General features: G+C 40.4%; 1 protein-coding gene across 3 annotated transcripts in view; it reads right to left on the bottom strand.

Annotated features, from left to right (window-relative positions):
* DENND1B (DENN domain containing 1B) overlaps positions 1–17,462 on the bottom strand; it is a 261,115-nt gene that overhangs the window by 125,810 nt on the left and 117,843 nt on the right. For 2 of the 3 annotated variants that reach the window (XM_070473840.1, XM_070473842.1), the window contains exons 6-9: positions 16,370–16,439; positions 10,103–10,183; positions 4,325–4,384; positions 3,085–3,138 (exon numbers count right to left, since the gene is read on the bottom strand). In XM_070473840.1, the coding sequence (XP_070329941.1) occupies positions 3,085–3,138; positions 4,325–4,384; positions 10,103–10,183; positions 16,370–16,439 (265 nt within the window). The remainder of the gene's footprint in view (positions 1–3,084; positions 3,139–4,324; positions 4,385–10,102; positions 10,184–16,369; positions 16,440–17,462) is intronic. The other variant, XM_070473841.1, reaches the window with a different exon arrangement.

Below are 17,462 nucleotides of genomic sequence, written 5' to 3'. Positions count from 1 at the left end.
GATCAGGGCATCAGCACTCGCTCCACTCCCCGGCTCCAGGCACCTGTACAAGAAGCCAGTTCCCTGGGCCCCCACCTGGACCCGCTGCGAGAGGAGCCTTGGGAATCCCCTTTCTCAACAAGCGCTGCCGGTGCTTCTTACAGGCACCCAGGACTCGAGAGCTGCTGCTCCAGAAAGTGCACCTGAGTCTCTCCCTGTGTGCCAGCCACTCAGCAAGGGATACCGCGGCTTGATAGGATAGATTGGGGTCCCCAGACCCTGGTCATCAACCTGTACCAGCCCACAGCCTGCTAGGAGCAGGGCCACGTAGCAGGAAGTGGGCAGTGGACAGGCAAGGAGGAGCTTCATCTGTATTTACAGCTGCTCCCCATCGCTGGCATCACCGCCTGAGCTCTGCCTCCTGCCAGACCAGTGGTGGCATCAGATTCTCATTGGAACTTGAATCCCACGGTGAACGGCGCGTGGGAGGGGTCTAGGTTGGGTGCTCCTTATGCAAATCTAATGCCTGGTGATCTTATTCTGCATTATGATGAGCTGTGTAATCATCTCATTCATATATTACAACATAATAATAATAAAGTACACAGTAAATGTAGTGCACTTGACTTATCCTGAAACCATCCTCCCCCTCACTTCATTCATGAGAAAGCTGGCTTCCACAGAACTGCTCCTTTGCACCAAAAAGCGTGGGGACTGCTGCTCTAGACTGTGCACTCATACAAGGCAACCACAGAGCTTTGTTGTTGTTGTTTAGCCGCTAAGTCGTGTCCGACTCTTCTGTGACCTCATGGACTGCTGCCCACCAGGCTCCTCTGTCCACAGGGTTTCCTGGCAATGAGACGGGCTTATAAAGCAGACCTCTGGGTCTTTATGAAGGAGGATCTCGTTTATATTCCATGTCGGGGCAGCTTTATACCACTATAACCAAATAAAAGTGTCAGTTTAATTCGATTGCTTGACTTACCACTTAAAATTATTTTCCGCACATAAGAACAAAATTGGGGTAGCCTATATGAACTTTCACCTTAGAGCCTCCTCTTATTTTTAATTTTCTGTACTCAAACAAATGCATCAGAAAGCAACATATAAGAGATGACAATAAACTAAAACTGGAGGAGTAGAGGGATTATGACCCAGAAGACCAAAATCTTTAGTTGAGCACTAAAACACCAAATCCAATTGTTTCTTCAATTTTTGTGAGGTAGAAACTTTCTCAGGACAAACCAGTAATCATAGCAGGGCATCTGAACAGAATCTGTGACCACCACCAAGTGAGGCCGCGTTTGGTGGAGAGACTCATTTCCTGTTTTCTCTATTTGAAGCCTACCTCACCTTCTATTTCCACTGTTCATAATGCAACATAGTTTTATGGCATTCAACATTAACACTGTTCCTGTAATCTCAAAGAAAGGTACTTTCTATATGGGGCATTATTTCATAGTGCAAAAGGCTGCCTGATGTATAGGTCCTTGCTTTTCTTTTTCTCTTCCCTAAATAGGACTTTTTGGAAATAAAATATCTTAATGGAGGTGAATGGGGGGAAGGCTACTTAGAGAGTCTGGATGGCCACGTACACGCTGCTCTATTTAAAATGGATAACCAACAACGACCCACTGTGCGGTACACGGGGCTGCTCAATGTTATGTGGCAGCCAGGATGGCAGGGGCTTAGGAGAGAATGGGTACACGTACATGGATGGTTGAGTCCCTCTGCTGCTCACCTGCAATGATCACAACCTTATTAATCGACTATACACCAACATAAAATAAAAAGTTAAGTTTTTTCTCAGGTCCAAAAAAAAGTTTCTATTCTCAGAGGCACTTTTTCCTTAGAATGGGTCTTTAAAACTTTCAGTCATAGCCTTTTTTTTTTTTTTTAAGTGAAGTCTGCTAAATCAAGCTACTAGCTCTCTATTAGTAAATTTAAGAAAGGTCCACGGAGGAGAGCTAGAAGGCAGGGACCCTGACTTGCAGGAGCAGCCCGAGGGGAGGGGCAGGCATGCAGACGTCAAGTCAGCCAGCCTCCAGACACCCGGACAGAGGTCCTGCACGCAGAGGACTTGAGGGCCTGGGAGGACCTGGGAGTTGGATGGCCCGCCTCAGGCTGCATGCAGTCTCCTCACAGGAGGCAACTGAACTCATCTGTACTCAAAACCCCACTGCCAGCCTTGCTTCCATATCAGGAAATTTACAGCTGTCTTCTTGTACTTCATTCACTCACAACCCATGTGCTTTTGGAACCCAAACACTCAGGAGGTTCATTTTCAGGAGGATAGCAGAGTATAGTACATATAAAAATAATACATATTCCCTAGTTGATGTTTCCTTCACTTCTGATAAAATTATTTATAGTGGTTCATTTTATCTTTCCAAAATGAAGTTGGGAAAAAAGAAACTTATGAAAGGAAACATCTCCTTTTCACACAGTATCCAAAAGTGTACCTGTCAATTCCATTTACCCAGGTAAACTTTTCTGCAGAATTTTAATTTGTAATAACCAGTAAAACACTGAACATATTTCTAGCAAGGATACAATCAGGACTCTAAATAAAATACAAAATGTGGCAATTTTATAATTTCTGGTAGTATCCTTCAAGCCTTACAAAATGTGTATTACTTAAACTAAAAATCAGGATACTGAATAGAGAACATCTGAGATTTGAACAGAGCTATATACACAAGGAACCTAAACACTATGGCCATTTCACTACTGTGACTATTTGCGTGAAAGTATTTCCCATTGCACACACTCATTCCCCCATACACAAGAGACATCTGCTGAGACATCTCGTCTGCCTGATCCAGGGAGCTCAGAACCTGAGTACAGACTATCCTACTGAGCAATCTCAAATGTCAGAAGAGGTTTTCTCATATAATCTGTCTTATCTACAATCGATGTAAAGGAGGTAAAGTAACAGATACATAAAGAAAAAGAGATGACACCATTATTCTTAAGTTTTTCATTTTTTTCTCACAAACACAAACAGTTACAATGTATTCTATTTCTCTACCAAGAAATCCTTCAACTGTGAGACCAAAATAAATAAAATTCATACCAGCAAAATAGAAAACATAAAAGACTTACATTCTCAGGGATGGTTGGCAGTCCAGTTACATCAGGGGCAATGAAGCAGGAATGCTGGTCAATGGAAATAAATCACATAAGAAAAGGAGAATTAAAATCTGGTAGCATTATGTATAATTTGAGATTAAAATTTTAAAAATACATCAACTAAATTGATAAATCAAGGACTGATGCCCAGGATTTGCTAAATTTGAGAGATTCTTAAATAAGATAGCAGGTTTACAGGAGATTTAACAATAAGTTTCTCATATGAAAAGTGTTGATTAAAAATATTTCATTTTAAAATTGAAATAATAATCTTAGGAAAAGTGCATTGAGACGAAAAAAGCATATTACTGATAGAAAGATAGATAACTTTAACACATTTGGTTTAGGGAGCCTGAGAAAAGGCTTGTTTACCCAAGGATATATCAAAATGTATTAAGACTGAGTCATCACAAACTTCTTCTGTACATATCAGCCACTGTATTATTTAGAAAGCAGCAATAAAAAATAATTTTTAATATTTAAAACTTCTTGAAGGGTAATTTCTCACCCCAAAATATAACTTTTATATGCCCACTAAACAAATGTTAATTCGCTTTTGTAATACTCAAAGCAATACAGCAGTTAGTTCATAGACATATTTACACAAAAGGCGCCCTGTGTACCTTGACATTTCACAGAATGTTCCCAGATCTTACCACACACAGAATCACAGTACAATTCAATCACCAAAATCATTTTATTTTCTGTTCATATTAATCTCCAAAATCATTTTACTATCTCACATAAGGACCTAGTTAATATTATCCCATAATTAAAGATTGAAGGGGGAAAGTCATCCTAGCAATACTGAGCACCGTCAAACTCATCAGAGCAAGGCTAGTGGGCACAGCCACAACGTGTGACTTACAGGTGGAAAAACAAGGTCCTAGAACCTTGTGATGAACCATGTGACCACATCCATGAGGCGAGCCCAGCTGGATGCCACACCCCTGACGTGACAGTGAGTGTGGGTCTGGTCTCCATCAGCTACTTGTATTGGGATGGACTTTTACAAGCACTGTATTTCATAAAGTGAAATACAGTGCCATGCTTTAAAAGATTGTATAAACAGAAAATATAATCTGAATGATTAAGAAGCAAATTTACCACTTCTCAAAGGACTGGGGTGAATCTTAAAGACAGTGAAAGAAGCAATTAATTTTGCAGTGATTTTTCCCAATGATTTTCAGAAGCCAATGTCCTTTGAACTCACCCGTGCTAAGGAGGGCTGCTCTTTCAGAACTTGCTCACTGGCAAAAAATATCTCTTGGTTCTTACAATATGTGAGAGAAAAAAATGAATATTTTATTTTCAAGGGCGATATTTACACAACGATTTGCTGTGTATTTGAGAAAAACCCATGTAGCCATATTATCTGCTGAAAATACCTGAAAAGCGGTAATTTTAAGTATTTTAAATGCTGATTTGCTAGTTTTATGCTAGAAAAATTTGAAGTACTTTCTTTCATTCTCAACTGAGAGTACTCTGTGGATATTTAATGATTCTGAAATATACTTTCAAAGCAAGCAGTTGCATTAGATATTAACATTTCACAAAATCCCTGTGACATTCTAATGGGCTATAATGTCAAGTCTTGAAAACTCATGTGATGGAACATTCATGAAAATTAAATTATAAGAAAATCACAGTCGTTTCTCAAGATTTGTCATATTTTTCTAATAGAAAACCTTAAAAAAATTTCTTTTCCATTTGTGAAGGAACAAAAATTCCTAAGGCCATCAACTTTAACCTGACATCACAAAACTTCTTCACCCGAGTTTTGCCAGTCATTAACAGCACAGAACCAGAGATCAAATCCAACATCTGTTGGATCATTGAAAAAGCAAAAGAGTGCCAGAAAAACATCTATTTCTGCTTTATTGACTATGCCAAAGCCTTTGACTGTGTAGATCACAACAGACTGTGGAAAATTCTTAGAGAGATGTGAATACCAGAACATCTTACCTGCCTCCTGAGAAACCTGTATGCAGGTCAAGAAGCAACAGTTAGAACTGGATATGGAACAACAGACTGGCTCCAAATTGGGAAGGAGTACACCAAGGCTGTATATTGTCACCCTGCTTATTTAACTTATATGCAGAGTACATCATGTGAAATGCTGGGCTGGATGAAGCACAAGCTGGAATCAAGATTGACGGGAGAAATAGCAATAACCTCAGATATGCAGATGACACCACCCTTATGGCAGAAAGGAAAGAACTAAAGAGCCTCTTGATGAAAGTGAAGGAGGAGAGTGAAAAAGTTGGCTTAAAACTCAACATTCAGAAAACTAAGATCATGGCATCTAGTCCCATCACTTCATGTTAAATGGATGAAGAAACCTTGGAAACAGTGAGAGGCTTTATTTTCTTGGACTCCAAAATCACTGCAGATGGTGACTGCAACCATGAAATTAGAAGACATTTGCTCCTTAGAAGAAAAGTTATGACCAACCTAGACAGCATATTGAAAAGCAGAGACATTACTTTGCTGACATAGGTCTGTCTAGTTAAAGTTATGGTTTTTCCAGTGGTCATGTATGGATGTGAGAGTTGGACTATAAAAGAAATCTGAGCACTGAAGAATTAATGCTTTTGAACTGTGGTGTTGGAGATGACTCTTGAGAGTCCCGTGGACTGCAAGGAGATCCAACCAGTCCATCCTAAAGGAGATCAGTACTGAATATTCATTGGAAGGACTGATGCTGAAGCTGAAGCTCCAATACTGTGGTCACCTGATGCAAAGAACTGACTCATTGGAAAAGACCCTGATGCTGGGAAAGATTGAAGATGGGAGGAGAAGGGGATGACAGAGGATGAGATGGCTGGATAGCATCACTGACATGAGTTTGAGCAAGCTCTGGGAGTTAGTGAGGGACAGGGAAGCCTGGCGTGCTGCAGTCCATGGGGCCGCAGAAGTTGGACACAACTGAGCGACTGAACTGAACTGAACTGCACAGCACAGGCACATGAGTTAATAACCTGTTACTGAACTCAAATGAAATCACTATATGGACTTTACATAAGTGTTTATCCACCAGCTGGATCTACCAGTACCGAAAATACTGCATTGACAACAGGTTAACAAGGTTTGAAACCTATCACAGGCTACTGACTCAAAAGATTACATGTAAGGCTTAAATTATAAAAGTAACTATCATACCTAGAAACACAACACAGTCATTCAAATTCCTTTATCAAGATTATTTCAGATATAATAAAAATCCTCTCCATATCAAGCAAAATTTCAATTTACTGGCAGCTAACATTCAAATGGCTTTTTGTGGTATATCTAAATACCTCAAAAAAGTTACCTTGTTTGCCTCACATCACACGTTTAGTGATTTTTTTTAAAAAACCAAAATCTCCTAGTCTTTAGGTATTAAGAAGCCTAGACGTCTTTGACTTATACTTCTTATCAATAAAGGTGAAATTCTTCAATGTCCAGTATTTCTGATATGTATTTTTATAAGATATTTACTCCTGAACAAATATGATAATCAAACTTAGAGAATACACTTTATTTCTCACCTCTCTGTAATAACTGTCTCTACAATCTCAGTACCCACAATATATTTATTAACCATTTAACAAAGTGTTAGAATCACATTATAAATACAACTCTGACAGAGAAAAACACCGATTTTCAGAAAACCGAGAGTCTTTCTTCTTACTCTTGGGCATTTTTCGTTGTTGTTTCTACCCCGTTTCCTACTCACAATGAACCCACACTGCACTGGCTTCAGTGACGACAAATCTGGGCTCCTCCCTGACTGCTCTCCATCCTCCAGCCCCTCCTCCCTCTGCTCTCCATCCTCCAGCCCCTCCTCCCTGACTCCTCTCCATCCTCCAGCCCCTCCTCCCTCTGCTCTCCGTCCTCCAGCCCCTCCTCCCTGACTGCTCTCCATCCTCCAGCCCCTCCTCCCTGACTGCTCTCCATCCTCCAGCCCCTCCTCCCTCTGCTCTCCGTCCTCCAGCCCCTCCTCCCTGACTCCTCTCCATCCTCCAGCCCCTCCTCCCTCTGCTCTCCGTCCTCCAGCCCCTCCTCCCTGATTGCTCTTCATCCTCCAGCCCTTCCTCCCTGACTGCTCTTCGTCCTCCAGCCCCTCCTCCCTCTGCTCTCCATCCTCCAGCCCCTCCTCCCTGACTACTCTCCATCCTCCAGCCCCTCCTCCCTCTGCTCTCCATCCTCCAGCCCCTCCTCCCTCTGCTCTCCATCCTCCAGCCCCTCCTCCCTGACTGCTCTTCGTCCTCCAGCCCCTCCTCCCTCTGCTCTCCATCCTCCAGCCCCTCCTCCCTGACTCCTCTCCATCCTCCAGCCCCTCCTCCCTCTGCTCTCCGTCCTCCAGCCCCTCCTCCCTCTGCTCTCCATCCTCCAGCCCCTCCTCCCTGACTGCTCTCCATCCTCCAGCCCCTCCTCCCTCTGCTCTCCATCCTCCAGCCCCTCCTCCCTGACTCCTCTCCATCCTCCAGCCCCTCCTCCCTCTGCTCTCCGTCCTCCAGCCCCTCCTCCCTCTGCTCTCCATCCTCCAGCCCCTCCTCCCTGACTGCTCTCCATCCTCCAGCCCCTCCTCCCTGACTGCTCTCCATCCTCCAGCCCCTCCTCCCTGACTGCTCTCCATCCTCCAGCCCCTCCTCCCTGACTCCTCTCCATCCTCCAGCCCCTCCTCCCTCTGCTCTCCATCCTCCAGCCCCTCCTCCCTGACTGCTCTTCGTCCTCCAGCCCCTCCTCCCTCTGCTCTCCATCCTCCAGCCCCTCCTCCCTGACTCCTCTCCATCCTCCAGCCCCTCCTCCCTCTGCTCTCCATCCTCCAGCCCCTCCTCCCTGACTGCTCTTCGTCCTCCAGCCCCTCCTCCCTCTGCTCTCCATCCTCCAGCCCCTCCTCCCTCTGCTCTCCATCCTCCAGCCCCTCCTCCCTGACTGCTCTTCGTCCTCCAGCCCCTCCTCCCTGACTGCTCTCCATCCTCCAGCCCCTCCTCCCTGACTCCTCTCCATCCTCCAGCCCCTCCTCCCTCTGCTCTCCTCTCCACACAGCCGGCCCTAGCTGCTGCTCCATCTTCTCTACATCCTGGCCTTTAAATCACCCAGGCCTACAACCATGTCTGCAGACGACTCCCAGATAAGGGTGGAAAATTCCAGGGTATCCTTCACTTTCCAGCCCCCGACTGCTGAGCGTTTCCACTTGGACACTAAGCAACACGTGAGGATGCAGACAGGGGCAGAGGACACCCTGTGCTGCCAGAGGAGGGACCGGCTCACAAAGCCAGGGGCGGAGCCAGCTCCAGAGTGAAGGCGGGCGGTCCACACAGAGGTGTCAGTAAGAGAGGAAGGTGCGGAACCAGGAAGGCACAGAGTCCTCAAGAAGATGGATGAACACAACACTGTGACCAGAGTAGAGACTCAATTTAGGGGGAGAAAAGTGAGATGGAAAAGTGAAAAGCTGGACGGAGGCTAACAAGTGGCTGGTCCTGAAAGGCCAAGAGTCTGAACAAATTCTACAGAAAATGGGGAACTATTAAGCGTTTGCATCAGGGGGGCTTTATAGCTTAACGGTTGCATGATGCATGCTCAGTCATCCGACTCTGAGACCCTAGGGACTACAGTCTGCCAGGCTCCCCCGTCCATGGGATTCTCCAGGCAAGAATACTGGAGTGGGTAGCCATTTCCTCCTCCACGGGATCTTCCCGACCCGGGAATCAAACCTGGGTCTCCTGGGTCTCCTGCATTGGCAGGCAGGTTCTTTACCACTGAGCTACTGGGGAAACCCTTATACAGCTGAAGGAAGTTTAATCTGACAGTCTTTTACAGAAAGGACTAGAAGGAGAAACTGCAGACTCCTGACTGTTATTAAATGTCGGGCACCCAGACGAGGGGCTGACTCTAGAAACAGTAAGAGTGAAATCACAATTATCAAAAACATGACAGGGAGAAACTGAAACAAGAAGAAGGTTATTACCAAAGAAAAACTATAAAAAGGCTAAAGGTAATTTCTTTATCTTGCAGAAGAATCCAAAAGACCTATTAACACTATTATAGACATTTCAAACTGCTTTTTCCCTCCATTTCTCCTGCATCATTATAGAATTATAATGATCATTATATCATTTCCTTTTTTAATTAGGATAGTTTATCATCACTTTGGAAGAAGCAAAATCAACATAGGTAAATTTTAATATTCTATTTGGTATGCCAAATTAATTAAAACATCTGTATTTTGTGATTATTAATTCTGAACACTTACAGAGCCTCCCAAAGTACTAGTGTGATTTTAGCTATACACAGCATACAGTTTATTAAAAGTTTCAGTAGTAAATAATATATACCACCAATGCTTACTGCTTCGACAAACTCAATTTTATTTCCAGCGTTTGGTGATTATACTAAAAGATGTATTGAAGAATGGGGAAAAAAAGGAGATTTTTCACCCAGAATCTTTGTCATCTACTTGGTTATGTGGTCTACTTTCAATGCTTACTATGTACTGTTTTCATTTTATGAGGGGTATTGTACACATGGGGCTTCTCTGGTGGATCAGATGGTAAAGAATCTGCTTGCAATGCAGGAGACCCAGGTTCAATCCTTGGGTCGAGAAGATCCCCTGGATAAGGGAATGGCAACCCACTCCAGTATTCTTGTCTGGAGAATCCCATGGACAGAGGAGCCTGGTGGGCTACACTCATTGTTTGGGGGGAGGGGAGGGGTCCTTATTATGGGTAGAGTCTACCTGAAAACCAATGTTCCTCACAATCAAACTATTCTCACAGATTTAGTTACTTTTAACATATAATTTTTTAAAAAAAAATCTGTGATTTAACAACTACCAAAATATACCTCTAACAAATCATGTTATGATAGTTAAAGTGTATCAGAGAGCCTCAATATCGCCAGGTGGTAAAGTCAGTACCAGTAGTAAAGTCTCCCTGGGAGGCGACTCGGCGGGGTTTCTACACCACTGTGGCTCAAAGCATCAAATAACGGATTCAGTACTCACCACACTCAAGTTGACAGGGGTGTTTGCCTTCGGTACTGGATGGTTATAGAGAGATCTCAGAGTTTCATTCAAATCATCTTCCTAGAGTAAAAAAAAAAAAAAGTACTTTTTATAAATGAAATAGCAATTAAGTAAAAACAATTAAAACTGTTTGACAAAATCATTCACTGCACCTATTCATGTCAGACACGTTTTACATTCAGGCAGACCCTGGAGAAATGGCGTGCGCAGTTCTAGACCACCGCAATTAAGCGAATATAGCAATAACATGAGTCTCATGAAGTTTTTGGCTTCCTAGTGCATATAAAAGTTGTGTTTACTATTTTGTAGTCTATTAAATGCACAACACCATCATGTATTAAAGAAAAAAAAGTCATACCTTAAGTTAAAACACTTTATTGCTAAAATATGCTAAACACCATCGGAGCCTTCAGCGAGTCATAATCTTTTCCCTGGTGGAGGGTCTGGCCTCGATGCTGATGGTGCTAACGGATCAGGGTGGTGGGTGCGGAAGGCTGGGGTGGCTGTGCTGATGTCTAAAATAAGACCATGTGAAGTTTGGGGCATCAACTGACTCTTCCTTTCGTGAAGCATTTCTCTTCAGCCTGCAGCACTGCTCACAGCATTCACCCTCATGAGAACTTCTTTCAACACTGGAGCCGATCCTCTCAAACCCTGCTGCTGCTTTATCAACAAAGCTCACACAACGTTTCGGATCCTTTGTTGTCATTTCAAGAGTCTTCACAGCATCCGGATTCCATCTCAAAAAGTCACTCTCTTTGCTCATCCATGACAGGCAACTCCTCACCTGTTCGAGTTTTACTGTGAGACTGCAGCAACTCAGACACATCTTCAGGCTTCACTTCTAGTTCTCTTGCTATTTCTGCCACATCTGCAGTTACTTCCACCAATGAAGTCCTGAATCCCACCAACATAAAGTCATCCAACCGGGCTTGCATTAACTTACTTAAGCTCCAGTGTACATTGATATTTTGACCTTTCCCCATGAATCAAAAACGTTCTTAATGGCATCTAACATGGTGAATGCTTTCCAGAGGGTTTTCCATTTACTTTGCCCATCTCCATCAGAGGAATCAATACCTAAGGCAGCTGCAGTCTTCTGAAATGTACTTTTTAAATGTGTGGTGTGCATGCTCAGTTGCTAAGTTGTGCCAGACTCTGTGACCCCTTGGACAGTAGCCTACCAGGCTCCTCTGTCCGTGGGATTTCCCATGGAAGAATATTGGAGTGGAAAAAGGAAAAAAAAAAAAAGGATACTGGAGTGGGTTGCTCTTTCCTTCTCCAGGGGATGTTCCCATCCCAGGGATCAAATCAGTGTCTCCTGCATCTCCTGCTATTTTTTCAATAATATGATAATATGACTTAATAAATAATAAATAAATAAAGTTTAAATAATAATAAAAGTTTAAATAATAAAGTTTAAATAATGATAATATATAAAAAGTCAAAATGACTCCTTGATCAATGGGCTGAAGAATGAACGGTGTGTTAGCAGGCATGAAAGAAAAAAAAAAATACTGTCTTCCATGTCTATCAAAGCTCTTGGGTGAAGTCCAAGTTCGATTCATGAACCAGGGCCCTCAAAGCCAGTGCACTGGGACAACCCAGAGGGATGGGATGAGGACGGAGTTAGGAGCAGGGTTCAGGACTGGGAGACACATGTACACCCGTGGCTGACTCATGTCAATGCATGGCAAAAATCACCACAATACTGTAAAGTAATTAGCTCCCAATTAAAATAAATTAATTAATTTAAAAAAAAAAGCTCTTGGGTGACCAGGTGCATTGTCAATGAACTGGAAGATTTTGAAAGGAATTTTTTTTCTGAGCAGTATGTCTCAACACCGGGTTTAAAATATTCAGTAAACCATGCTGTCAACAGATGTGCAGTTAGTCTATTTGTAGAGCACAGACTGTGCATAATTCTTAGGAGATTCCAGGATTTTCAGAGGGTAAATGAACACTGGCTTCGACTTCAAGTCACCAGCTGCATTAGCCCTTAACTAGTGAGTCAGCCTGTCCCCTGAAGCTTTGAAACCAGACGCTGACCTCCTCTGGCTATGAAAGTCCTAGATGGCATCTTCCTATATAAGACTGCTTCATCTTCATATCCGCAGAAAACCTGTTGCTCGGGGCAGCCGCCTTCACGAACTATCTCAGCTAGGTCTTCGGGATAACTTGCAGCAAGGGCTGCTTTGCCTTGCACTTTAGTGCTATGGAGACAGCCTCCTTCCTTAATCCTCAGGAACCAGCCTGTGCCAGCTCTGACCTTTCCTTCTGCAGCCTCTTCAGTTCTCTCACCCTTCAGAGAATTGAAGAGAGGCAGGGGCTTGCTCTGGACTGGGCTTTGGCTTGAAGGAACGTTGTGACATCTAGTCTGACTGTCTATTTAGACCATTAACACTCTCTCCATATCAGTAATATATAAGGCTGTTTTGCTTTCTGATTTCTGTGTTCAGTTACGTAGTACTTTTAATTTGCTTTAAGAATTTTAATTTTCCTTTGCATTCACAACTTGGATAACTGCTGCAAGAGGAACACTTGCATTTTCCATTTTAATTTTAAAACCACAAACCTAATTTTTAAGAAATAGGTACAGTTTAAGTAAGATTGGTGTGCTAAGATGCAACTTTGATGCAAGATGCAACATTCCAAACATTTCTCTTCTAGGTAGCTCCTGGTCTCTACTCAGCCCATGATAAACGGGATTATGTAAAATGTGTAACACATCTACCTTATGGGATTTGCACAACAGTAACGTATCCTGATGTGCACACTTCACTTTTCTGAACTTCACATACAAATCCAATAATGAATACATGAAGGAAGCTTTGAATACACATAAATATACATGTATATTCATTCTCTCTTTATTATGTGTACTTTCATTCTTTATTATGGTGGGAGAATAAAGCAAAGGCAGAAGCAGGTAACCCATTTTAAGGGACATGGATATGAGACACATGACTTCTCCCAATTTCTCTTCTAACTTGACTATGAAAACTTAATTCAGATCTCTATAAATGCTTGCAAAAGTGTGCACTCAAAACTGCCTATCTGGAATTCTCTCTAGAATGACCTAAAAAAGTAGATATTAAAGCGTTCATGGTTAAATGGTTTACTGGACCATTCAGGCAGTGAAATATACCACAGGATATTCTGGAAGATACTGATGTTGTCTATACAAAATTCTTATAGCTACATAAATTTTTTAAAGTCTAGCATTCTAGAGTTCTTGGAAGTTGCCTGATATTGATCAGATAAGGATAACTGATTCTGAAATCTAAACACCAATCTATTAATAAATAACCTGTGGCATTGGATTAAAAGTGAAAAGAAAAATTAGTATACTCATACATTTATTTCCAGCTACTGAACTAATACTATGAACTTAAAATATTTTTCCCCTCTAATCAGGAATACAAATGTAGTCTCCCTCATGTCCTCTTCTCAGAAAACCATAGTCTTTTCTTTTCTATATTCCAGTATTACATATGGTCTCGGGGAGCAGATGCCATATGATGTCATCAATAAGAGGTTCTGAAGTTAATCAAAACTTGGATAATACAAGTGATGCTGGTTCCACATGTTTACTCAAAAACACAAAGAACCAGAAATTATCATGAAACTCAATTCTGGTTGTGAGTTTTCAATGCAATAGTTGGATAGTTGCAGTACCATTTTCATAGGAAGACAAATGACTAAATAGCTGAAACATAAAATTGTTCAAGTGTAAAATTATCTTCTAATGAATATTTCACAGAATTAAGCACATCAAGTGTAGAAAAGGAAATACATGCATATAAACTCCGGACTTTTGACAAACACTAAAACACTACTGCTATTATGATAATAAAATCTGATTGCCAAATTATGAGACTGCTCACCCTAAGAGTAAATCTATTTTCTTAATTTATTAATAATGCATTTAAATTCTATTTAGTAAAAAGTATCTGGAGTAGTATTTGCACTGAATTTAGGTTTGTTTTTAAAGATATTTACATTGAATCTTAAAAGATGAGTGTTTTACCAGTAATCACGAGCGAGTGACCTAAACTCCCGAAAGACAACTGTGTGGAGTTATGTCCTAGGAAATTTAAGTAGCTCCAAATAACTGGATGGTCCATCAGGTGTAGAAAAGGGGGAGCAGATAAGACAGGAAGGACTATCAGATGCCAGATCATGAAGCTTCTAATGTGTTAGTCTGCACATGTTTAAATTTCATTCTAAGAAAAAAAGAAGGCACTGAAAGTATTAAAAGCAGTAAAAGGACATAATCAGGTTTCAGAGAGATGATTCTTAGAGATAAGAACATGGTGGGCTACAGTCCATGGGGTTGAAGAGGCAGACACAACTGAGTGACTAAACACTTTGTAAATCCAGGGTTAATTCATATCAATGTATAACAAAAACTACTGTAATGATGTAAAGTAATTAGCCTCCAACTAATAAAAATTAAAAAAAAAAAAAAACTAAATAGAAACAAAAAAAAAAAAAAGAAAAGACTTTCTTTGGAGGCCTATTTTAAAAAATGAAAAAAAAATAAAAAAAATAAAAATCATCATTCCACAGATGTCCATTAATTCAAAGCAAACTTCAGTTTCTGTTTTGCATTTCTTTTTTTCAGAAAAAAGGATAAAGATATGAAAATCAATGTAAGAGTTAAAACTCTTGGAAGGAAAAAAGAAAGCTTCATGACACTGTATTTAAAAATTATTTCTTGACATGACACCAAAAGCACAAAACAACAAAAGAAAAAAAACAGATAAATTATTCTTCTTTAAGGTTAAAAAATTTTGTACAGCAAAGGACACTACCAACAAAGTAGAAAGGCAACCCATGGAATGGGAGAAAATATCTGCAGATGACGTATCTGACAATATCTGAATGTATAAAAAGCTCCCACTCCTCAACAACAATATGAAAATGCAGTTAAAAAATGGCAAAGGACTGGAATAAATATTTCAGCAAAGAAGATATTTAATAACCAATAAACACGGGAAAAGACTCTATATTGCTAATCTTTAGGGAAATGCACATTAAAACCACAATCATACACTACACACCCATTAGAATGACAATTATCAAAACAAAACAAAAAGTAAGAAGTCTCAGGGAGGGTGTGGGAAAACTGGAAACCTGTGTGTTCCTGGTGGGAATGTAAATTTATGAAACCACTGTGGAAAACATTATGGCAGTTCTTCAAAAAATCACGCACAGAATTATAATACTCTTCAGCAATTCTACTTCCGGGAACATTCTCTGAAGATCCAAATACAGACTCAAACAGGTGTGTGCACACCATGTTCATGGCAGCTTTGCTCACAAGAGCCAAAAGATGGAAGCATCCCAAGTGTTCATCTACATATGAATAAATGAAACGCAGTGTGTGAATAACAATACTATTCAACCTTAAACAGGAAGGGAACTCTGACATATGCCACAATATGGATGGGACTCGAAAACATGAAGTGAAATAGGCCAGTCACAGAGGATCTGTACTGTATTATTCTACTTATGAGAGGTGGCTGCTGTCGTTCAGTCGCTCAGTCATGTCCAACTCTTTTCAAACCCGCAGACTGCAACATGCCAGGCTTCCCTGTCCTTCACTATCTCCTGGAGTTTGCTCAAACTTTTCCATTGAGTCAGTGATGCCATCCAACCATCTCATCCTCTGTCGTCCCCTTCTCCTTTTCCCAGCATCAGGGTCTCTTCCAGTGAGTAGGCTCTTGGCACCAGGTGGCCAAATACTGGAGCTCCAGCTTCAGCATCAGTCCTTCCAATGAATATTCAGGGTTGATTTCCTTTAGGGTGGACTGGTTTGATCTCCTTGCTGTCCAAGGGACTTTCAGGGGTTTTCCCCAATACCACAATCTAAAAGCATCAGTTCTTCAGTGCTCAGCCTTTTATATGGTTCCACTCTCACATGCGTACAAGTCTAATGGAAAAACCATAGCTTTGACTAGACAGACCTTTGTTGCCAAAGTGATGTCTCTGCTTTTAGTATGCTGTCTAGGTTTATCAAAGCTTTCCTTGCAAATAAGGACCAAGTGTCTTTTAGATTCATGGGTACAGAAATTCAATTTGGGAAGTAAAAAGGTTACAAAGATGTTAGTATTGACTGCAAAACAACATGAATGCACTTAACGATACCAAACTGTACACTTAAAGATGGTTAAAATGGTAAATTTCATAGTATGTGTACTTTACCACAATTTTTAAAATAGGGAAAAACACAGAGCTTACCAGTTCCTTAGTCAAGTAATCTGCCAGAGTATTTAGAAGCTTGTAATATACTTCAAACCATGGCAGGTAACTGTAAAATAATAATAATAATAATAGCTTAAAAATGTGTCTGCATATATATATGTGTGTGTGTGTGTGTATGCATCATTTAGAATTAGAAACAAGACAACAAAATAAACATCAAATTTATATTATTTCCAACAGGTTGATCTTGGAGGGCAAAAAAGAACAATACCCACATTCTCTTTACTGTTACAGTAAAAATTTTACATATAATCCATTATTAGCTTTCATAAAATAATCAGAATCCAAAATTCCATTATAAAGGTTATTCATTACACATTTCTATTTTATGTTAGAAACACCTAACATCATTTAGCCCCATTTCATTATAGGTATGGTCTGAGTGTACCAGAAGCTCTCATTGAATAAACATTTACCACTGATATAAGATATAAAATAAAAAGTAATTTTAAAAAGCTTTCAAAACAAAGACATAAAGACACAATCATTTCTTTTCAAATATTGCTGAATTGAATATATAAAAAATAGAATTGTGTGCTTATTAATTAAATCAATTCTTCAGAAACTGATGTTTATGTAAGATGATAAATTTCAAAATAAATATCATTACAGTAAGCCTATTTTAAAAACTGTTATTACAAATAGCATTTAAGTATCAAAAACACATATAATTTAAAATTCCTTTCAATTCATTTTGTTAGGCACAAATATAATTAACTTTATGGAAGCATAATGCTAAATCCAAAATCAACTGTACAAAATAAAATCTGTAATCCTTTTCAAATTAAGGTATGTATATTTAAAATCTATCCAAAGGTTTTAATTGTTTATCAAAATGTAAACTTCTCATATACAAAAGTAAATCACAAAACACACCAGTATAATTAATTATCAATTAACAAATACTCATTTTTTCTTCAAAGAATGACTACAACAGAAAAATTTTTAAGAGAAAACACTGTGATCCTTTTAATACACAAATACATACTGACAAGAGTTTCGACACAATTTTTAAATTTAAAAATCAACGACTAGCGCTGAGGAACACAGCTTTCCTTCTGCCTTTTTT

The sequence above is a fragment of the Odocoileus virginianus genome, chromosome 11 (genome assembly GCF_023699985.2).
Source record: "Odocoileus virginianus isolate 20LAN1187 ecotype Illinois chromosome 11, Ovbor_1.2, whole genome shotgun sequence".
Classification (NCBI taxonomy): Eukaryota; Metazoa; Chordata; class Mammalia; order Artiodactyla; family Cervidae; genus Odocoileus; species Odocoileus virginianus.
The sequence above is the reverse complement of the archived record's forward strand: the minus strand, read 5'-3'. Positions and strand labels throughout refer to the sequence as shown.